Source organism: Drosophila willistoni (genome assembly GCF_018902025.1).
Source record: "Drosophila willistoni isolate 14030-0811.24 chromosome XL unlocalized genomic scaffold, UCI_dwil_1.1 Seg141, whole genome shotgun sequence".
Classification (NCBI taxonomy): domain Eukaryota; kingdom Metazoa; phylum Arthropoda; class Insecta; order Diptera; family Drosophilidae; genus Drosophila; species Drosophila willistoni.
The window spans coordinates 12,970,580-12,994,353 of NW_025814052.1; the positions used below are offsets into that span (position 1 = coordinate 12,970,580).

A 23,774-nucleotide genomic window follows, 5' to 3' on the forward strand; every position below is an offset into this window, starting at 1 on the left:
CACTTTTACATAGTAAATTAGTATTTGTTTTTTGAACACACACAACAAACAATTGTCTTTATGTCTTTGACGAAATGCATTTGTATCTTGAAGATTTCATGCAACTTTATTTATATAAAATTTGTAAGTTTGTAAGGACAGAGAGAGAGAGAGAGAGGAAGAGAAGTTAAAATGACTGTTTATCTAATTATGTATCTCTCTAACTCTTCTTCGCTTCAGATGACAATATGCAACGACGCAACAGCAACAATCAAAACAACAACAAACGTTACCCACAAAAATATAATTTGGGGTGTAATAATGGAAATGGTAACCTAGCCGGAGCAGGAGCAGGAGGAGCCGCCACAGCAGCGGATATCATGACCACAAATGGGACAAATGGAGCATACAAGAATCCATCGAGCCGCAAAAGTCGCTACAATAAGCGTCAGCAACAACAGGATCAGCAACAGAAACGCAGCGCGGATACGAAATCCACATCACAGCCGGCGTCCTGGTTGAAGACCAATTTCGGTCATCATTTCGTCACATCATCGTCAGTGACATCTTCTTCATGCATCGAAGGTAAGTCCAAGAGAATAGAAATCAATTTGAGATCCAATTAGATCCTTGAAGCCAAAACTAGAACTTCAATGCTCACTTAATTAGGGCCCAAAGTTAGTGTGGTTGGAAGGCTTATTTAATGAGTTTAAATCACACTCATTTTTGGTGTTTGGTGTGATTCATGATATTCATTCTTCCCGTTGTTGCTTTTCATTGCCCCATTTAAGCGATTGCGCGACTTTGCTTTGACTTGGCTTTCTCATGAAATTCCAAGCAATTCGATGAAACAGCGTGCGAAATATAATAATAATATGATTCATTCATATTATACCAATACGTAAATACACACCACAAAAGGCCTTTTAAAACAACTGAGTATAAAGGCAGAAGAAGAAGCGACTTGGGGAGATTTACACACACACACACACACACACATACATACTTAAAAGTTTTGATTTCCCCAACAACCACAACAACAACAAATGGAATGGAGATAAAAATGTGTGTGTGATATGATTGAGATATAGATACGAGCAATAGGAAAATAGTCAACTGGAAGACGCAGTTTTTTTTCATTTTGCCCTTCTCATGTCCAAGTAATTAGAATTATCTTTACACTTTTATCTTTAAGTAGTAACAATTCAATTTAAGTATCAGATACTGTGTGTGTTTGAGTGTGTGTGTGTGTGTGTAGTTGTGGGGGGCACTAAAAATACAGAACCAAAAAAAAAAGCTTAAATCAATTTTCAAGTGCATTTTATTCGCTTTGGATTTTTTTTTATTTATATACCTTAAGTGTATGTACTTGTTCCATATATCTATATAGTACTTATATTCAAGCCAAAGAGGAGGAGGGGGGTGGAGAGGGGGGAAGGGAGGGATGAAAGAAAGATCGACCTTAAAACCAAAACTATTTTCAGTTTGTGCTAAATAAGAAAATTGCAGGAAATCTTCGCTTAAACCTAATGAAAGTAGTCACACTCGACGTACTGAGAATAATATATATATATAGTAGTAGTAGTTGTTGTTGTAGTTGTAGGGGGGAATATAAAAATAGTTTCACAGATGTATGCAAGAATTATGTATTTTGCCTTCTCCTCCTCCCTCTTCTCTTCTCTTTCATCATTTGTTGATTTGATTTCGCTTTCGTTGACCATTAAACATTCATAAGGCTCTCACGAGAATAATATAAAAACACAAAAAAGGGTCGATTAAAAGTGAAATGAATATCATTAGCCAAAATTTGAAACTCTTACAAGTTAATCTGAACAACCAGACATATATACATACATACATATATGTATACAGACATATGTATATATATAGAGAGAGATGTTTTTGTTTATAGTTTGTTGTTTTTGGTTTAGTTTTTATGCCCGCCTTATGCAAGTTTTTAGTTTTTGGCAACATTCACCAAACAGATGATCAATCCGTCACTCCAGCAGCAGCAGCAGCAGCAGCACTATGCGTTTTTCGGGTACAGTAAAAACTCACTTGAAGAGACAATAATTGGCAACAATTTGGAGACAATTGTTTTGGATTTAAGTGTTCATTTAGAGAGTTTTCACTGTACATTTCACCCTACATATGTATATTATATATGCTCGTATTTATAGAGTCTCGAAATAAGCTAAGACGCAATAGCAAAAGCCAAAACAAAACAAAAAAAACTGATTAGCTTTCGAGATTTCTCATTTCTCTCAAAGGTGGCGCTTCGAACCACCTTGTGGTGGTGGTGGTGGTGGTGGTGGTGCTGGTGGTTGTAAGGGAAGGGTGAGGGGGTGGGGGGCAGTGTGATTATGATGGTATCAGGTGTGTATTTTGTTTCACATTTCACTCACTATGAACTATTATTACTGATACTGATAGCCGTTGTTGTCTTCCTTAATCGTTTTGCCCTCTTAACATGATCATTACATAACAAGTTTTGTATCATTATTGATTAGCACTTGAAAATCATGATTGCAAAAAGGGAAACACAGGGAAACAAAACGTTGTGGTTTTCTTCTTTTGAGGAAAAACCAAGCGAGAGCAGTTTATATAAATTGATTGCTACTTGATTTGTAAGTCATTCAAAAGTACTTTACTTACTCAAGTAGTTTTTGACTATCTTTGAGTACGTTTTTGACATCTTTTTACAGTACGGCAAAATATTGATCTTAATTTCTTTACGAGGTTGGATCACCTGCTGCGCTGTTGATTGTCTATTGGCTAAGTGGCCATTGGCTCGGCTCAAACAAGTTAACCTTGATATCGCGATAAGATGATGATGATGAGTTGTGTCTCTCATCATAATCATCATTCATCCGCTCTATGCCATGATGATGATGATGATGATTGTTCCACTTGCCTCACTTTTAATGGGTTAATAATGCCTTCAGAGCAGCGGGAATCTTAAATTGGCAAGTGCCTCCGTTAGATCATAAATGGGCAAAAAGCGTAATGAGTTCAAGTTTCCCCCCACCGAGATTCCAAGCGGGGCGTGAATAATGAACCAAATGCCTCAATACTCCACCAACGGCTTCCATCTCTGGATATGGAGTGAAATAAATACTTGGCGCAGCTGCTGCCGCCATACCATCGAGCTAAAACAATTATCTAACTGGCGAGACTTAATTACAAGGTGTCCATAAGAAACGTTAATTGAAAAAACAAAGAGCGGAGGGGGCGGGGAAGAAGGGGGAAGATCTATAAAACAAACCTTGAAGTGCCTAATCATTCTCCCAACAGATTAGCTTTAGTATATACTTAGATGGTCAATCATCTGATATCAATTTCAAATTTCTATGAATGGAAATGCCAAAATTAGGTCGCATAGTAGTATATGGAATCCAAGTCGGTTGTCTATATAGTATATGCATCTATATCTATTATCTAGTGCCCCCACTTTCAATGATTAGATAAATTGGTTAGCGTGTGTGTACTTAATTTTAGTTTAGTTAAACTGAATTAGCTATCTACTTTGTTGTGTATATATATATGTATATGCATATCATATGATGTAACTACCCTTAAAAAGCTAAAAACACACACACACAAAAAAACGTATTATTGTGGTTTAAAAACAAAATATAAATGTATTGCCAACGTTTTGTTTTATTTTTTTTATGGCTCATATTTTTTTTTTTTAATAATTTTTTGTTTTTCTGTTTTTTTTTTTTTGGCGCGAGTTGCTTATTAAAAATCTCTAAGCCTGACCTCAATGGGCCATATTTTGCATATTTTGAAACTACAAACTACTGAAACTGAAATCCAAAACTAATATTAGTTTACATTAAAAGCAAGTCTCTATGGCCATAAGTGTAGTTAGCAGGTCTATCTATGGCAAATGGTTGATGTTTTTTTTTCTACTGTTTTTTCGTCGTATTTTTTGTTGGTTTCAGTCACGTAGATACATAAAATATCTATGTACCTTGTAGTACGTGAGCTTGTGGTCTTCGTGTAGAGGAAACTCGAGTTGAAATCGTAAACCTTATAGAAAAATTGTATTCTCTTCTCTCATATTCTTACAACTTACAAAGATTGTTTTCGAAAATTTGGTAGAGGAGAATGAAAATAAATCAAAAACCAAGGTCTCATTTCGTTTTGAATTTCCAATAAATTTGACTAGATAGAAAATTATAATCCTCACCCAAATTTCTATAAGCCTCTGATCTCCATTATTTGTCTGAAATATAGAGAATAACTCTCATGTTCAGAATCAATATTTTGTTTAAAAGCTGGCAAAACTTAAAGAAAATCTTTTTATAGTTAGAGAAGTACTCAATAAACTCTTCACATCAGACTCACAGAGAATTTTATGAAATTTTTGATCATTAATGAGAATATTGTCTTCCTTTTTTCTCAATTTCGAGTCCTTTTAAAATCATATTTTCAATCGAACACAGCGTTGGCTTTAAACTTTGTGTATTTAAGTCATTTTCGAGTCTTGTCTTAAGCATTTTAGTCATTTGGTAATCAAGAAGATGGTTCAAAATGGATGGATCAAATTGATAGGTGTGTGACTTCAAGACGACAAAAGGAAGATCTTCTATTCGGAATACATTTTCAGAACTATGCTCCTGAGTTTTTAATCGATTGTCATAAAATTATTGCCCGTTGAAAAATATGAATTTCATTTAAGTTGGGAATAAAGAAATGAAACTTTTTAACATAAATTAACTTCGAAATGGTTTAAAAAATGGTCAGTGTCAATGATTTTATAAAGTATCGATATGTGCGATTGAGGCACTCTTAAGCAAATATGTCAACTTAATCGTAATCCTGAAATCCGTTTAATTTCATTCAGAAACAATTTCTTCTCTTATGGGTCATCAATGTCATGATTTCAAGTAGTTTTCTTAACTCTTTTCAATGTTGTGTTTCACACGTTTTGAATATAGTAGATAGTCGAGTTTTTTGGTTTCAGTTGTAGTTTATAGCTGATTAGGAATCACTTTCCACTTGACAACAACCATACAAAGTTTCGTTTTCGTTTTTGGGGCAATGCGCAATCACTGTCGCCTGTCCCCAGTCCATTTCCCATCCCCAGTCACAGTCCATTGTTGCCGTAGGTAACCGCAAATGAAAAAAAAACAAATTCAATTTCAAATACTATATGTACATATATATATATATATATATACCACGCTTTCTGGCCACATCTTATCGCCAGCTCCTCCACCTGGTAACCCAAAATGTTGGCATAGAAAAAAAGAGAGTCTTAACTTTTTTTTGTATTTGTATTTGATTCTGTTTTTCGTCTAGTGTCTAGACAATTAGCAACACATTTAATGGGAGTAATCAGTTAGTCGATCATCAAAATGTTAAAACTGTTTTTTTTTTTTCCTCCATTATTTACTTGCTTTTTGTTTTATATATATATAATATTGACTATTGCGTGCTCGTCGAGCTAATTTAGCAAATTAAATCATCTAAATAGCATGCAAAATGAAAATCTGATATATAATATACATATAGTTGTTCAGTTTAACGTTATTTAGAAAATTTTCAGCCCATATGTATATAGTATTCCACATATTCATCCATAGAATCCTTTGATTTTTCCATCATAATTGAGTGATAAAATGGAAAAGTTTTCACATTTATGGGAATTTTTAATCTATTTTTTTTTTTGTGGTGTTTTTATTCAAGGTCGTATACTATATATTTAGTCGGCACTTATCATAGAGAGCGAGCACACTTTAGGTTCAATTTCATTAACAATGTAGGGAACAAGTTTTTATGTATTTTTTTTGTGTTTTTTTGGGTCCAACAGTAGTCGGAAAATGCTTATCAGCACATTCGTTCAATGTTTAACTAGTAGTTAGTTAGTTAATGTCAGTAAGGTGAAATTAGTTAATTTACTTTAACCATAAGTGACCCGCCCCCACTTAAACAAAGGGAGAGAGGGGAGGGAGACAATTTGTTCAACTCTAGTATAAAGTTAGATGATCAGTTAGTTAGTTTTGACCAGTTTTTATTGTTATGTTTATGTCCTAATCAGTTGAACATAAATTTTTTGATAGTCTTTTGGATGATTATTCAAGGTTATTGGGCAATTTTGGCGCGTGCTAAAGTACAACAGAGAACGGTAGAAGGAAGTGCCTTCAGTCAGTCTCTCTCTCTGGCTTACTCTCATTTCTCTATTTGAAATAAGTTGCCTTATCTAATCAAATGTTACGTTTCATATGCATACATATACATATATTCACACTGTATATATATACAAACAAACATATGTATGTACGTGCTAAACATATAATTATATATGTAAACAATAATTGCCAAACTCACCTGATTTATGTATCAATGAGAAGCAAATGCTGACGACGATGATGATGATGATGTCGAAGAAGGGGGTAAAACAACGGATGTGGTGGGGGGCAAATGTATGTATTGTATATAGACATCATCATGATCTAGTCAAATCACGTAATGTCCTTCAGTTTGCCCGAACATGTCAACAAACTCTCGAGAAAACTGTCAATCGATATGATTGATTTTGCATACAACTAGAAAATTGCACCACCGCACCACCAATTTGTCCCGGAATGACGTTGTTATCTCTCTGCCTAGTGCAAGGAAGTATTAGTGGGATCATATGCATATATAAAAGGGATTATCTACAACCTCGAGCACTTTTTTCTTTTTCTTTCCACAAACGGGAAACCTCATCGAGATGAGTGCTAAATGCGGAAGCCGCAAAACGAGCTTAAAATAATATAACCAACAACAACAACAACAGTAATAATAATAACATCAACACGAATATAAATAATAAGTAGTAGTAAGAAACAAAAATAAATAATTGTAATGCCGCTGATAACACATGCTCTTAAGGCGTGGCCAACAGGTTGTCATCGGGTTCTCGTACACCAAAAATTAGCAGCACATGTTGTCAGAGTCGGTCGGTCGGTTTGTTGTTGGCCGATCAGTCGATCTGGCGGGCTGACGGTCTGCCTTTGTCATCACTTTGCGTCGCAACATTTCCACTCATGCGTAGCCTTTTTTGTGTTCCTAAATTAAATACGCACACACGATCAAATAATAAAGCAACTTGAAAAAAGCACGTGGCGTATGCTGATGTGATCGCTTTGATAACAAAACGCGCACACGCACACTCAAACATACATGCATACACATCTGTGAGTGTGTGTGTGTGTGTGTGTATATTATACCTGGTAATATGAATTATCAGTTTATTTGCAAAAATTCTGACGTCAAATCAATTTTAGTAAATACAAAAACCAAATGAAATCTAATTTATTCATTTCTCAATTGTCAAGCTTGAAAGGGTTAAAATGAACATTTGAAAGTATCGATTAGCAGTAGTAATTTTATCGATGTCTGCACATCCCTAACATACAGAGGAATAATGGTAAACAAACAGCTGAAACTTTTTTTGTCGTTAAAACTAAACCATCCCTCTAACTTTGTCTTAAATTTGCATATTAAACATTTTTCTTCTATTGCAGAGAAATTCCTTGTGACCCACAATCCGGGACATCGTAATAGCACCAGCAGTGAGGTGACTACAAGCAGTGAGGATCTCGATTCTAGTCGCGAACATTTGAATAGATCAAAGGCTGATGGCGGCACTGCCAATCACAGCACCAACAACAATGCCAATAATAATAAAAAGTCACGAGCAAAACGTCAATCGAAGCCGCCAGCAAAACCTGGTAAGAATCCGCAGCAGCAACAGCAACAAACGCAGCAAGTAAATAAATCGAAAGCCACAGGAGCAACAGGTGCAGGATCTGGTAATGGCAATGGTAACAAATGGCGTCAGGTGAACAATCAGCAGCAGCCGCAGCAGCAGCAGCCACAACAGCAACAACATAAGCAGCGTTCGCATCAACAGAAGAAGAAAAACGGCAACAATTTGGCCAACAAAAGTCTTCATCAGATGAACAGCAGCAGCAGCAGTGGCAACAGCAGTTGCTCATCCTCTGCTTTGAGTTCGCCAACCAACTCACCTGGCAAGCCTGGCAAACAGCAGCAGCTGCAACATCTTCATCACCATCACCAAATGCAATTGCATCAGCATCAGCAGCAGCAACAGCAATCTCTATTGGATTGGCCGGAGTTTGCAGCAAGCAACTTGAACTTTCATGTTCCGCCGTTGCAACAGTTCGAGCAAATGGAAATGGAAATGAATGATGCCCATGCCCTGGTCATGCAGCAGTTGCGTCGTCATATTATCGGACATCACTTGCTCCGGGTCTATGGGTTTCCCGTCGAGAGTGTTGTCCACGAAGGTGCCATCGAGATTTTCAAGTGTCTGCCGCCTCATGTGGGTATGAATCATCATGTGGAATTGGCTGCTACTAAGCAGTTGCCCGTGACGGTTATCAATTGCCACGATGGTCTAACAACAACAACAACAACAACAGCAGCAGCAACAGGCCCTGGCATGATGAGCATGGACAATGGAGCATCGTCATCCTCGTTCTCGACGTCTTTGTCAAGTGATTCGGGTAATAGCTCGCCTCGCAATTTGGACTCGGAGAACTCATCGGCTGGCGAATGGAGTGGAAGCGAATGTACGGGAGATCTAGAGCTTGATTTCTGTACTTCCGACGTCACTTCATCATCATCATCATCATTTTCAGGTGGCGAGGAAGTAGAAGAAGAGGATGTATCCGAGGAAGACCAACAGCAAGCAGGCACCACATCCCTGGCGAAACAGTGCACCCGATGCGCCCATCACTTTTTGGTCGACGAACAAACCGGCGAATATATAACCCAGGAAGAATGCTGCTATCACGAGGGCAAATATCAACACTATGCCGGACGTTGGAGTTGCTGCCAAATGGCCACTGAATTGGCAATGGGTTGCTGTCAGAATGACTATCACGTGTGGGCCGGCTCGGTGGTCGGTGTCAATGGACCCTATCACGATTTTGTACGCACCACACATCGTTCGCATCACGGGAGTGCCATGTCCGATTCCCTCGACAATCCCTCGGTCTATGCCCTCGACTGTGAAATGAGCTATACGGCCCGTGGTCTGGATGTCACCAAAGTCTCGCTGGTGGCCCTTAACGGTCAGTTGATCTATGAGCAGTTCGTGCAGCCCGATTGTCCGATTGTTGACTTCAACACACGCTACTCGGGCATCACCGAACAGGATCTGCTCGAGGCCAAGAGTTTGGCTCAAGTGCAACGTGATCTGCTCGAAATAATCTCGGCCGATACCATACTGATTGGACACGGCCTGGACAATGATTTGCGTGCATTGCGTATAGTTCACAATACGTTAATCGATACGTCAATAACATTTCCTCATGCCAGTGGGTTCCCGTACCGTCGCGCTCTACGTCATTTAACCAAAATGCATCTAAAACGTGAGATACAGTGCGGCGACGGGACGACGGGACACAGCAGCTTCGAGGACTCTCGTGCCTGCATGGAGCTGATGCTCTGGCGTGTGCGGCGCGAACTGCTCGATCCCAATTGGAGTTGGGAGGACTAGTTAATAGTTAGTTAGTTAGCTAGATCTAGGTAGTAGTAGGAGTAGTAGTAGTAGTAGAGTTTCATCTTGTTTTAATTCATCGTTAACTTTTTTTTTCTCTCTCTCTCGGTGTAGTGGGCGGGGGTAGTTTTCTTTTCTCAGTGCGTAGGGACACACTAGGGACGGGATGACGACATTGAATGAACCGCGGGGGGTTAACTAACGATTGAAATGAAAAGGGATGGACGCCAGCGAAAGTACTTTTAGTTTATAATGTTTTTAAATCTCAGCTGTGTTCCCAGCACTCCCTCACTTTCTCCCCCCAAAATCTCTCTACTTTTCTTTTGCCTTTCGCTAAATCTAATTCGAAATTCTATCTATGTTTTAACCTAGTTTCAAAAAGTTGGTCGTTCAAAAATGGGGAAAAGTGGCTGGAGCACAGCAAATAGTATTTAATAGGACCAAAGAGCATTTAAACGCAAAGAAATTTGAAAACTCTTCCCCTCACCCTCACTCAAGAGGGTCATCCCCCTTTCCCTAGCCACTTTTTGTTTTTTGTCACACTTTCAATTAAATACATATATATAACATATATATATAAACAAAATGAAATCTCTTTGGGTATAAATGCTCTTTGTTAGTAGAGAAAAGCAGATGATATATATATATATATAAATATCTATATATATGTATATATATATGAATAGATATACTAGAAACAAAAACGCGATTGTATATCCCAAAAAAGGAAGAAAACCCAAATACGACACCCAAATAAGAAATGACAAAAAATTTTGAGAAATAATTTTTTTTTTATATATATATACCTACATATATAAATAATATAATATTATATCCATCTATACTTTAAGTTATATAAAGTTTTTTTTTTCTTTCCTTTTCTAGGTATAATTAATTAATTTAATTTTTTTTTTTTTTTTTGGTTTTTTTTGTATCCCCACACAAAAAGAAATGTACTGAAGTTTTAGCTGTGATGTTTTTTGTTCACTTTCTCACACACACACAAACACACCAAACACACCCACACACATACAAAGAAAATACAATTTTATCACTCCATTAAATGTTTTTTTTAAGAAAAAAAGATATATATATATATATATTTACGAATTGTAGCAGCATCTCATGAACGAAAAATGATAAAAACAAAAAAACGATTGATAAAAATAAGAGAAATTAAAAGTTTAAAACAATATTAAACTACTTTATATACACTACTTATACATAGGTATATAGAAATTTAATTTAATTTTCTTTGATTTTTATTTTATTATTATTAATTTCTTTTCTGTTTGTTTGTTTAATTTTATTTATTCACATCCATTTTGTTTCAATTGGAACACACGCACACACACACACACACACACACTCGTATTTCCATATAACAAGAAGTTCTTTTAGTTAGTAAAACTAAGCTAATATTCTTTGATTATAAGAAATGTACATGAATGTTTATAATGTTTTAATTTTTTTTGTTTGCAATGTTCCTAGCAGCAAAATAACATTAAAACATCAACCAGATCGATCACCTACACACACACACACACACACAAAACAAACACAACACAAATTTTAAGATGACGAATAATGTATTCTCTTCTATATGCATATCTGAACAGACATATGTATAGATGAAATGGCAACGAGAAAACAAGAAATGAAAAATAATGATCCTGCAAATGATATGATGAGAAAATAAAACAGAAATATTGAATTATTTGAAAACGAAAAAGTAAAACATAAATTGTATTTTTCATTCTGGGTGGAGAAGCAGCTAATATACATATATTCTGAAGAATTTGGGCTTAAAGACAATGTATGAGTTAAAGATTTGAAATATGGATAATTCGGGGTGCGTCCCTCCTGGATCCATTCATGATACAGGAAAACCTATTTTAAATCTCTTCCTATCATCCCTAGACTGTACTAAAACTACTTGGGAATCACAACTAAATGGAGTGAAGGCCTTACAGAGAATCCACAGAGTTCACTTTTTGTGAATCTCCTTACTAAAAAAGAAGATAAAACAACAACATTCTCGCAATGGTCAAATAAAAACCAAATGAAGCTCATTTCAAATATTGACAAGGATTCTTAAAGTGGTCCCTGCCCATACAACAAATACTTAACTGAAGGTCCTTACGAAGTATTCTTTATTCTTTTAATAGGTCTAAGATTTAGTTTTCTTTTAAAATAAAAACATAAATTGAGTGCTTGAGAACAGCCGAGGAAAACGCTATGGATATTGGATAACTTGTATCTATGGACATGAACCCGGGAATCCTAGAAAGCATCTCCAATACGAATGTCTTTTAATCTTAGCCCAAACGAACTTCTTACCATATATATATATATATCTCATTGACTAAAAACTGGCATTACAACGAATCTCGTCAGTTTCTAAATGAGAATATGTAAGTCACAATCATCCCCCAAATTGTTCTGATTTTCAAACAAATTGTATATATTTTTCTAGTTATGATTGATATTTTTCGAATGGGAAAAGGAAAAGGAGTTTGAATCATGAAGCTTAAGTTTCAAGTATTGCTAGAACCGTAAAATAAATCGGAAAATAATACCCTCCCGCCCCTTTCTAGATCTGAGACGCCACTCTAGATGAGTTTGAAAAGAAATGCTTCCTTGGTATAAATTAGGATTAACTAAGGAACAAATAGTCTCAGAACTCTAACAAAAGGTTGCTGAATTACTTTTTGAATATTCATAAAGTCTTTTATTTGGTTTAAAAGTTTATATGAAAAACTATTTAAAAATTATAGAGTTATGCTGAGTTACGTCAAAGTAAATAAATAAATTTATAAAAGGCTTACAAATTTTATGGCCAAATGGATTATGTCATTTGTTTGTTGATTATTGTCTTTGAAATCAAATGACATCACAAATGTGACTACATATATATGTAGATATGTATATATGTAAGTATATATGTGATTGAAGCATTTTTGATGCAAGTTTTTGAGTTTTACGTTTTTCTGAATGAACAAAATAAACACGTTCTCACATAGAACTTGGCGCATTTGCAGTGCATTTTTCTTTCACTGATTTTGGCCATGAATGACGCCAAACAAAGCCATGTGGCACATGAATGTACACATACATTTATATATATATATGTAGTAGGTTATAGTATATACTTAGTAGTACGAGGAGTAGAGTAGTACATCTGTTTCGTATATTGTGATGATGACGACAGGCGACTTCTTTTCTTTAGCCATATACATTGTATATATAAATCGATGATGATGATGATGATGATTCAGACAGCTTTCAGCCATATTTGGTTAATAAACACAAAAGTTTCGGTTAATTTATGAATCATGTAATTATTTAAAATATATTGTTCATCAAAAAAAAAAAATTTAAACATGAAACTTGAATTTGACGACGTAGTTTAAATGTAGATTGAGTTAATAGTAATCCCTATATATATATATATTCACATGTATGTTGTATATAGTTTCGTGATATAAATTTAGCCACGTTTGGCTGATTATATAGACACATACACAACGTACATAATACAATCGGGCTAATTCATCTCAGCATGATCATCCTACCCCAAACCAGCACCCACCTCAACCCACCTCAACCCACTTAACCACGAAACCACCCATGTCTGCCACAATTAAAACAATTGATGTTACTTCTCGCACAAATGTGACAAACACGAACATTTCGTTTATTATATACGATATATATATAATATAATATATAAGATGATTGTCTCAAAAGCGTTAATCCAGAGAACAGAGATGAAATTGCATTGGTTGAAGTTGTCTCTTGATTTCATTTCCATTTCAATTACTTTCACTGTACATTCATACCAAGTGGAATATACATACATATATACAAAAGGTTAAAGTCCGACTCAACTGTTTGGCTATATTTACGAGTCTTGCCTTAGTTTTACATTTTAATTGTAGAAGGAAGTTGGATGAGCCTTTTTTTGTTTTTTACATTGAGCGCTCAAAACTTTACACTTCTATATTTAGATTTTTGTTTTCTTTGTCCATGAATACACTCCCGGTCAAGCGTTTATAACCATAGAATCGAAATTTCAAGTAGATAGCAACTCAAATCAAATTAAACTAATTCAAATTCTTAGCTATACTTATTTAGGCTAATGTTTTGAATTCATTCCATCAAGAGATTGATGGAATAGAATTGAGGACTTTGGTTAATAGAAAAATACTGAAAATATTTGCATCTTTTATAAAGTTTCCTTGATTAAACGCAGAAAGACTATTACTAATTTATTTCAATATTATAAAATATATCTTAGTTCATGTTATGGTAATCTGATTCAGTCAATTTTCATACTTTATCTCATTTAGTAAATTCTATTGATATATCGACACGTCTTTCCATGGTTATCAAAAAGTAATTACATTATATACATCAATTTTTGGCGACCCTAAAAATATCCTTTACAGATTAATCAGCCGCTAAACTTTTTTACTAATACATTTCTTATGTAGTTGATTCTTGGTCTTTAGATAAACTATTATTAACATGATATTTCTTTTCTATTTTTCTTAAAAATTACCAAAATTTTCAAGCTTTAATTTCTTTGAGTCGAAAATCAAAGTGACAATTTATGGTAAATTGTGAAAAATTTCAAATATGTAGGTACTTTATCCTCCAGTTATTTAGTTGTTTACTTTTTGTAGGCACTTACGCACGATTAGAACTTTCGAGCACTTTAGCACTTCCGGGTTACTTAGGTTTCTTTTTTTTTGGTTGGTTGGTTAAACATTTGCAAAGCTGTTACAGGGGAAAAATTGAAAATTTGAAACATATGTATGCAGTTCCAACCTCGATAAAGCCAAGATCAAAACTATCAGGGCTACAGCTGTCTGTCTGTCTGACTGACTGTCTGACTGGCAAGGCAATGGCTCGATGAAAGAGAGTGGGGTGGGGTGGGGTGGGGAGTGAATTTGGGGGTATGGTGGATGGGAAACCATCATAATTATCAGCATTCATTATCGTCATCAACAGCAGCAGCAGCAGCAGCAGCAGGCACCAAGTCTTGGTCTCACTTTCGCTTTTTTGATCGACCAAAAAGAGAAAAAGAAAAAAAAAAAGAAGAAAAAAAGGGAAAGGCGTCTTTGGACAACATCGTTAAGCGTTCATTTGTTCGTACATACCAACTACATGTCATTTTGTTGTGGCCACGAGCTGTGTTAAACATGTTGTCATTTGGTGTGTTTGGTTCTACTGGTTTTCACCGCTTTTTCATGGCTTTTCCTCTAGGCCAGTTCTTCGATGGCAAGAGTCTAGTCACTCCCCCTGATGCTTCTCCTCCTCCTCCACCTCCTACTCCATGGCGAACTTCAACTGAACGTTAATTCAAGTTGAAGGCTTTCCATGCGTCGTTCATCGTTCGGCTAAACAAACGCACCTTGGCTGCCAATTTTCAGTTTTGTTTTATCAACTTTGTTGTTTTTTTAAAGTCATCATTTTTGTTTTTTGTGTGTGTTTATTGTACTTCATATTTGACTTGCATGTGCCGACGCCGACGCCGACGGACAATATCCACAGAGACAGACAGAGAGATAGCCACGTGGGCTGGCATTACCATGGCATGTGTGGGTGGTGGCTTATGGTGAAAGTTCAAGGCTGTTGGCTCACCAGTTTACCTACATATACATACATATATAGGTCTGGCTATAAGTATATGCAACGTGCACAAATATCTCGCATTTGATAAGAAATTGGCATATGAGCTAAATTTGAGCCATTTTCAGGGCAATAAACTTCTTTGTCTAGACTCTGGAGAAATCTTTTTCCTCTCTGAGTCATGTAATAAATTTTGTTTTTTTTTATTTTGTATATTTTTGGACTTGAATGTGCCAGCCTACACCGATTACGTAATGCCATGTTTGAATCTGTATCGAATTCAAAATCGAATTGTTAATCAATATACATATTTATGATGTTGACTTTTGTGGGATTTAACAGAAACTCATCGCATTAAGGGGAAAAGCGTTTTCCAGCAAGGACACTGCATCAATTCACACAGATCGATAGTCAAAATGCTGGTTTAGGGATAAAAATGTATATTTGGTTTGTATGGAAAATTGTCTAGGGGAGTCATCTAGAAGTTTTGTTCCCCATCGAGAATAAACGAAAATCCATTACAAAGAAAAAAAATTTAAGCTCTTTGGCTTTCATATTCCATATTGTCAAATGAAACTTGTTGTTAAAAAATAAATTTACCTTCATTAAATGAATTTAAATACTCAAAAAGAAACACTTGAAACATTTTGGCACTGATCAAAATAAAATTCCAATTGATCTTAGGACATGTTCTAAAATATTTCGAACACAACCCGCTAAACTAAATCAAATATTTCAAAATGTTGTGATTACAATGACCTTTTTTAACCCAAACCCCAAACGGCTGGTAGGATAGGATTTTCTCTTTACCAAAAAAATATTTAACCAAAAATTCAATTTGTTGTCATACAACTTTCAAAGGCAAATAAATAAAAAAAGAGAGAAGAAAAAACACACACACACACACACACGTTTTTAATGACTTGTGTCTGTGGTGTGGAATTTATAGCAATTTGTTACCTTGTTGCTTGTTGCATGTTGCATGTTTCTTCGTTCAGCCAATGTATGTAGGTGGCTCTTGGCATTTCCTTGAGTTGGGAGTGTTTTTGGGAGACGGCTGAGTGCGCGCAAAGTTAACCCGGAAAATAAATAAGACGCCTGCGCCTGCTGCACGATCGAAGCTACAACCAAGACTCAGAGTCGGCGCTTTGGTTGAGTAATTAAAGTATGGATCGTAGGGAGACCAAGTTCAACGTAAAATGGTTTTAGGTTACTTTTTTCTACTTTAATTGATAATAGTGTTTCGTTTTGTTTTGCTTTTTTCTTTTCTTTTTTTCTTTATATAGGCTTTTTGATCACTTTGTTACTCCACTTCTCTGTTACCTAATTAAGATAAGCTTAAACACTAGAAAAATTGAAATAATGGATAAACTGTACACAATTTAACAAACAAAGCAATATAAAGACCAAAAAAAGTAAAACAAAACTATGGCAAATCTAAATATATATATATATATGTATGTGAGGGCATCTCCAGCTCAATGGAGATACCCCCGAAAGCTGTGTTCTCGCCTGCTGGAAGATATATGTATGTATGTAACGAAGATAATGATGACATGGATCACTGCATTGCCGATGCAGAGATTGAGGCTCCTGGTATTTGTTTAAAGATTACGCCCGTCAGATCATGATTCTTTTGAATGATGCAGCGTCTGTATGAAAATAGTATTAACCATTAAATTGATAATAATTGAATGGTTTGAAGAAGCGACTTACTTATTCCCACTATATAGACAAATGGTTGCAGGTTTTGGGTTATTTGGTTCCAATTGGGCCACCTGCTCCGAAATGGCCATACCAATGCCAGATACATTTGGATTTATTTTACCCTTGGCTAAAAGGCAAACAAGCAAGTTAGTATGAATCCAACACGAGTATTCCATGTCACACTTACCCGCTAAGCACAAGCCCTGACGATTCGTCACTAGAGCACCCACCGTGTCTGGCTGGGAGACTCTGCAACATAAAACCAAAAGGAAGTTGTTTCAATCAAGTCATTTCATTTGTAATGCTGGCAATACTTACATTTCAGTGAGAACTTTTTCTAGCTGCTGCTCCATGAGAAAACACAATTAATTGAATTCAACAAATCTTTTAATTTATTTAACAAAGACAAAAGATTGCAAGTCCACAAAATCAAAACAAACCCCAAAATTAGTGTGACCAAAGCTAACCAAAAAATACCAAAAATGTAAGTTCCACCGATAGCCGATAGCTTTGCTCTGATAATGTCGATTACGATAACTTTGCTCCGATAAGGTCGATTACGATAGGTTGGCAACATCGAAATATTATCGATTTTGTTTCCAGCAGTGCAAGACACGTCAGCTAGGCCCCACAATTGATTAATAAGGAAAAACACAATTGTTTTCAATTAATTTCGTATATTTTGATACCGGCTGAGAAACCCAGAACAGCAAAATGGTAAGCGAACGCACAAACACTTTAAAAGACGGACAATTTTTGATTTCGATCACAAATTACAGGTACTCATTGCTGCGACGGTTTGCACAAAAAATGGCAAAGGTAAGTTGAAAACAACGAGACAAGTTCTTCTAATCTCCGGCACACCACCCAAACACACACGTATACACATTGCATTCTTGTAGTTATATTGTCACGTCAGTTTGTGGATATGACGAAGGCACGCATTGAGGGTCTCTTGGCGGCATTCCCCAAACTGATGACAGCTGGAAAACAGCATACGTATGTGGAAACGGACTCTGTCCGCTATGTCTATCAGCCCATGGAGAAGTTATATATGCTGCTGATAACCACAAAGGCCAGTAATATTCTCGAGGATCTGGAGACACTGCGTCTGTTCTCGAAAGTGGTGAGTCGACAAAGACTTGCCAACGATTCTTTGTAATTGCCGGTTTTCTCGTTCTTTTAGATACCCGAATATAGCCATTCGCTGGACGAAAAGGAAATTGTGGAAAATGCTTTCAATTTAATTTTTGCCTTTGATGAAATTGTCGCCTTGGGCTACAGGGAAAGTGTGAATTTGGCTCAGATAAAGACTTTCGTGGAAATGGATTCGCATGAGGAGAAGGTCTATCAGGCTGTACGACAGACGCAAGAGCGTGAAGCACGCCAAAAGATGCGCGAGAAGGCCAAAGAATTGCAACGCCAACGCATGGAGGCCAGCAAGAGGGGAGGACCCTCTGCCTCAATGGGCGGACGTTCGGGTGGCTTCAGTTCCGATAGTTTTGGCAGCAGTGGCATCAGCTCAAGCAGCGGCGGTGGCGGCATAGGAGGTGGTGGAGGTGCTCCTTCAATTGAGTTGGATATGAAGCCCGTGGCTAGCAAGGCATCTGCCCAGTAAGTAATCTCAATTTGCTGCGATCCATTAGCTTGACTAAACAAACTTTCATTTAATATAGGAAACCCGCTTCTCGCAATGCCCTTAAATTGGGTGGTAAATCCAAGGATGTGGACAGCTTTGTGGATCAACTAAAGAGTGAGGGTGAGAAAATTGCCAATCTAACGCCAGCAGCTAGCGGTGCCGGTGGTGGTGCCGGTTCAGCCAGTTCCAGCGCTGTGGCCAAAGCTGCTGCTATTTCTGCTGATATCCACAGAGAGAGGTAAGGACACACACACACAGTTTCTGACGCTAATGACGCTTATTTGTTTGGTTTAGTGTCCATTTGAAGATTGAGGATAAACTGGTGGTACGTCTGGGTCGTGATGGTGGTGTCCAGCAATTTGAAAACTCTGGCTTGCTCACCCTACGCATTACCGATGAGAGTTTGGGACGCATTCTTCTAAAATTGTCCAACAACGACACTCAGGGATTGCAGCTGCAGACACATCCCAATGTCGACAAAGAGCTCTTCAAGACACGCTCCATAATTGGCTTGAAGAATTTGGCCAAACCGTTTCCACTTAATACCGATGTCGGTGTATTAAAGTGGAGGTTTGTTTCCCAGGATGAAGCGGCCATTCCTTTGACCAGTAAGTTGAAGATTAAAACAAAACAAAACAACGATTTCGCATCTAAACTCTATCACTGTCTCTTTCTATTTCATTTACCTAGTCAATTGCTGGCCATCGGATAATGGTGAAGGCGGTTGCGATGTGAATATTGAATATGAATTGGAGGCATCACATCTGGAATTGCAAGATGTGACCATTCTCATACCCTTACCGTGAGTACGAGTCATCAAAATTCATTGATACTTGTGAAAAATATTTCTCTCCCGTTTTCCAGTATGAATGTGCAACCGACAGTGGGTGAATATGATGGCACATTCAATTTCGATGCACGCAAACATGTACTCCAATGGCAAATTCCCATCATTGATGCAGCCAACAAGCTTGGCTCAATGGAATTCAGTTGCAATGCCTCCATACCCGGCGACTTTTTCCCCTTGCAAGTTTCATTTGTATCGAAAACCACTTATGCTGGTATCAATGCTCTGGATGTGGTTCAAGTGGATGGCGAGGCATCTGTCAAGTATTCCAGCGAATCGATTTTGATTGTTGAGAAATATGAAATCGTTTAGAATTAAATCTACTTATATATATATATATCTCTTATTAAATGCATATTCATATATACAAACACACACACACACAAGTATACTGCTGTGTGTGTGTGTGTGTTCACCCATATGTATATATGATATGTCTATGTATGTATATCCTATGTATACTTAGTATCTGCCGTAAAAAAAAAAAAAAGATAAAGTAATCCCTTTTATTTCATTTGATTATATTCGTTTGTCTCGCCAAGTAATTCCCACGTTTAACGGTTAAAGAATGAAATCTGATTTATAATATTATACAACTTAGCTATGAATAATAATAATGAATGAAAAAACAAAACTTTATATCACACTCTTTGCACTAATTTCTTCAAATCTTGAGAATTGGTTGGAAATTCTTCACCAATCTCTTGCCGATGATTGATCAGATTGACATTTTGGGATTCAAATATTTGTTAGTTACATACTTTGATTTGGTCTTAAAACAGAATTCGTGGAGAACTTTTGCATTGTCCTAGGCAACATTATTTTTATTAAATTTATGAAACTTAGTTTCTTGGCATTTAAATTTAATATGCATACCTACTTATTCAAATAAACGTTTTGTAACATAACTACAAGAAATTCAGTATACAACATTTTTCAGAAAACCAACAAAAGATATATAAAAATATATATGTAGATAGATGAGATATTTAGTTTTCTTCGTCACTATCGCTTAAATTTAAAGTCTCCACCTGCTTGGCAATGTCTCCATCGTCCTGTCGGCCGCCCTTGTTCTTCTGCTTGCCATATTCCACACTCAATAGACGCATTACCTCGGCAGCTGTCAAGTCTGGACGTTTAAATTTCTGGAAATTCTCCTTGACATATTTGGCGAAGCCTTTGGCCTCACCCGCTGGCGTGGATACAATATTGCCCGATTTGTCCTTTTTATTGAGCAACAATGTGATCGGTCCATGACAGAGGCGACAACGCAAATGCTCCACTTTACGCGACCGAGAATGGGCATGGGAACTGTAAGAGGGTCGAAAGGGGCCAGAGAGTTAAATAGTTGGGGTGGGGGGGAGGGGGGGGATGGTTGGAAATTTCTACTTACGCGGCATCACAATTCTGGCATTTGTATGTGTATTTGAATTCAATGGCATAGCTATGGCAAACTTGTATGGCTGGCAATTCTGGAAACTTATCGGTGGCTCGCTTTGCCCACATTTTCCAAACACGTCCGTGGCCACCCTCACCATTGAAGACCCAAGCGGCTGCATGGCACAGCTCATGGATGAGAGTGCAACGCAAACGATCGGCGCTGGTTAAGACCTTTTGACTCAACTCTATGGTGCTAGAGCGTTGATTCAATTTCCGTTTGTTCTTGCATCTGCCGGCAGTGTTCCTTAGCAGTTTCGACCAGGTGATGGGTACATTTAGTTCCCCATTGAATATGTTGGCATTGAACAGTTTATATAGATAATCAGCCAATTGCTCCTTATTCTTGTTGAAGTTCTCTCTATAGAAGAAGGCTTCGTTATCGCTTAAATGTCGCGGTATTTGCCCTTCAAGGGATTTCAGGAAACTATATTTCCTTTCTCCGTGTGCGGAGTCCATGATTTTCTTTCGCGCCGACGAAGTGGGTGGCGGCATGACTTTAGCTACCTCTTTTGGTGTAGCTTTGGGTGTCGCTTTTGCTGTGGCTTTGGGTGTCACTTTTGGCGTCGACTTGGGCGGTATTTTAGGTGTCGCATTGTCCTTGGCCAATTGTTTCTTAATCTGCTGCAAACGCTTATGCACTGGCGTCCCTGGCAAATGGTCATTCTCCAACTCATCCAGCATATCCAACTCTATGGCCCTGTCGACTATTTCAATGGCCTGTGCCTCATCCTCATAGCCCACATTCGGTGTGAACAACTGTCGTCGACTTGGTGGCAAAGTTTTCGCTTCAGTTGAAGGATTTGGATTTGGATTCGGTGTGGGAGGTAATTTAGCCTTAATGCTGGGCCGGCAGGAACGTAAGATATCATCAAGGCGTCGGGGAGCTACAAAAAAAACCAAAGGAGTGTGATTAACATTAGTTGGCATTTAATATATGTATGTGACCAGGGGGTACCTGGTAAATCCTTATTATCAGTGCCCACCACTTGAACTTCTCGCTGCGACAGATCCAAATATGTAACCTCATTCGATTTGGAGCTTGTCGAGGAGGAGCGCGAGGAACCAGAAGGTGAACTGCTGCCCGTGACGTCGGCGTCGTCATCATCGGAGGCATCTACACTACTTGTATCCGAGTCAACCAATGCCCGCCAGCGTGTCTCATCCAAATGTTTTGTCCGAGGACGTTGACGTTGGGGTCTTTCCGTTTGCACAGCCCTCGCATTGTTGGGCAAGCGTGTGGAGTTGAGGGGCGTCTTTTGGTTGTCAGTCGGACGCAAAGCTCGCTTAACTATAGAGTACAAAATGATTTGAATATACCTTTCTGTAAAAATCTTTCCAACTTACATATACTAAAGTCACCCAAGGCACTTTCATCCATGTGCCTGCTGGAAGGCTTCGTTTTAGCCCTTGGCTGACGTGGCTTGCACTCGGTGAGAGGTTGTTGTTGTCGACGATTGGGTTTCGTGGCTTGAGACTTGGGAGGAGTTGCTTTTCCTCCACTGTTGCTGCTACGTTTCAGGGTACGTATAATGTCCGGTGTCTGCCACGCTTGGCCGTACAGCTCGTTCAGTAGTTTCTCCGCCTGACTGAGGAATCGCTCATCCTCGGAGGCATCGTCCACTAGCAATGGGGTTTGAACAGTTGCCGGTGCGATTTGGCCTTGGTTTTCTTTCTGAATCTCCGCATCACTGGAGGATGTTGAGCGCTTGGCCAGCTCATCAGATTCTTCTTCATCACTTGAGCAACTGCTACCCATTCGGGGTATATGGATCTTTATATTAATCTTGGCGGATATATTAATACTGCTGACTTGAATGGATGGTTGAGCAACCAAATCCTCGCTAGATTGCTCCTTCCGTGGCGATTCAACTTCATCTTCGCTGGACGAGGAGGCGGTCTCTGGTATGGTTATGTCTCTTTCCTCATCTTCATTAGAGCATAGAGTATTCTCTATTGTGTCATTACTGGCCAAGCGTCGACTACTTTCACGATGCTGCGACTTCTCCTTCTCCTCCGCCGCCGCCTCGTCCTCCTCGGAACAGATGGTATTTATTTCCGTATCATTGTCGGCCAATTTTTTGCTTTTTTCCAATTCACGAAGATCTGCCGAGCAGAATGTATCCATCACAGTATCATTAGCTGGACCCAGATTTGGGGGTGAGGAAGGATTCGTCCAGTTTGCTTCTTCCTCCGCTTGGCTTAGGCTCATTGATTCGGTTTCGGCATTGGCCAAGCGACTATGTTTATTACCTGAGGACAAGGGAGAGGCCGTGGAAGTCTCATGGCCCCTTTCAGCCCTCTCATGGCGCTCCATGGAGACGTCTCTTAAGAAGGCTTCAATGCGTTTAACTTTGTCAGCGGAGAGCATTGCGGCTTGCGGTTCCTGTTCCCGCCTCTGTTCCGGCTCTTGTTCACTCACAGCCATAACTTCCTCTTTGGGCTGATCGTCATCACTTGAGTCTGAGATTGTTATGCAAGACCGTTCATCCTCATCATCTTCCACAGTGACACTGTCGTCGTCGTTGTCGTCCACTTCATCCCTCTCTTCGGTGGTGGAGGATATACATATGGAAACCATCTCAGTGGATTTCATCGTCAAATTTGTCACATTTTCGCTAAGAGCGTCCACCACTTGATTTGGAGTGCATCCAATGTCATCGCCACTGAAATGAAGTGCGTCCATATAATCGGATCCATTGAGATCCACTTGCGAATTATCTGCCTCCATATCCAGCTGGCGCTGAGCACTGGGTGTGAGCGACTGGACCATCCTTGGCTCCTTCTCTTTATCCTGATGGTCCTGTTGTTGCTGTATCAGTTTCTTTTTCTTATTCGAGGACAATGTCAATTTGCTGAATCTATCGTCAATAGGCACATTCACCTGACTCGGGTCCACAGCTCGGAATAACTTAAAGCGTGGATCTGCCGCCATCTTGTCCCTATCTCTCTTTGTTTGTTTAATAGTTGTTCTCTTTTGATTTTGTTTAACAGCTAAGGCATAA

General features: G+C 38.1%; 4 protein-coding genes and 2 long non-coding RNA genes across 11 annotated transcripts in view; 3 read left to right on the forward strand and 3 right to left on the reverse strand.

Annotated features, from left to right (window-relative positions):
• LOC6641459 (protein kinase 4) overlaps positions 1-10,323 on the forward strand; it is a 32,829-nt gene extending 22,506 nt beyond the window's left edge. For 3 of the 6 annotated variants that reach the window (XM_047011162.1, XM_047011160.1, XM_047011159.1), the window contains 2 exons: positions 220-564; positions 7,500-10,322. In XM_047011162.1, coding sequence (XP_046867118.1) covers positions 220-564; positions 7,500-9,502 — 2,348 coding nt within the window. In that variant the 3' untranslated portion in view covers positions 9,503-10,322. Of the gene's footprint in view, positions 1-59; positions 124-219; positions 565-7,499 lie in introns of those variants that run through there. The other 3 variants (XM_023175148.2, XM_047011161.1, XM_023175146.2) reach the window with 3 other exon arrangements.
• A 499-nt stretch (positions 10,324-10,822) lies between these two features.
• On the forward strand, positions 10,823-12,227 carry LOC124460461. Its single transcript, XR_006954360.1, has 3 exons — positions 10,823-11,354; positions 11,423-11,916; positions 11,979-12,227. It is a non-coding gene; the product is annotated as an uncharacterized LOC124460461 (long non-coding RNA).
• Positions 12,228-13,827: 1,600 nt separating this feature from the next.
• Positions 13,828-15,467, reverse strand: LOC124460462. Its single transcript, XR_006954361.1, has 2 exons — positions 14,668-15,467; positions 13,828-14,564 (listed from the first exon to the last, which is right to left on the reverse strand). It is a non-coding gene; the product is annotated as an uncharacterized LOC124460462 (long non-coding RNA).
• Positions 15,468-16,566: 1,099 nt separating this feature from the next.
• Positions 16,567-17,306, reverse strand: LOC6641460. Its single transcript, XM_002064223.4, has 4 exons — positions 17,165-17,306; positions 17,034-17,095; positions 16,856-16,973; positions 16,567-16,791 (listed from the first exon to the last, which is right to left on the reverse strand). Exons 1-4 carry the CDS (start codon positions 17,197-17,199, stop codon positions 16,701-16,703), a joined length of 306 nt encoding a protein of 101 aa, XP_002064259.1. The 5' UTR covers positions 17,200-17,306; the 3' UTR covers positions 16,567-16,700.
• A 125-nt stretch (positions 17,307-17,431) lies between these two features.
• On the forward strand, positions 17,432-19,966 carry LOC6641461 (coatomer subunit delta). The gene is made up of 8 exons (XM_002064224.4): positions 17,432-17,563; positions 17,626-17,665; positions 17,749-17,972; positions 18,033-18,460; positions 18,523-18,723; positions 18,780-19,093; positions 19,176-19,287; positions 19,350-19,966. The coding sequence occupies exons 1-8, from the start codon at positions 17,561-17,563 to the stop codon at positions 19,642-19,644; spliced, it is 1,617 nt and encodes a 538-aa protein (XP_002064260.2). The 5' UTR covers positions 17,432-17,560; the 3' UTR covers positions 19,645-19,966.
• LOC6641313 lies at positions 19,771-23,747 on the reverse strand. Its single transcript, XM_002064225.4, has 4 exons — positions 22,117-23,747; positions 21,728-22,060; positions 20,726-21,656; positions 19,771-20,643 (listed from the first exon to the last, which is right to left on the reverse strand). Exons 1-4 carry the CDS (start codon positions 23,702-23,704, stop codon positions 20,322-20,324), a joined length of 3,174 nt encoding a protein of 1,057 aa, XP_002064261.3. The 5' UTR covers positions 23,705-23,747; the 3' UTR covers positions 19,771-20,321.
• Positions 23,748-23,774: the final 27 nt, after the last annotated feature.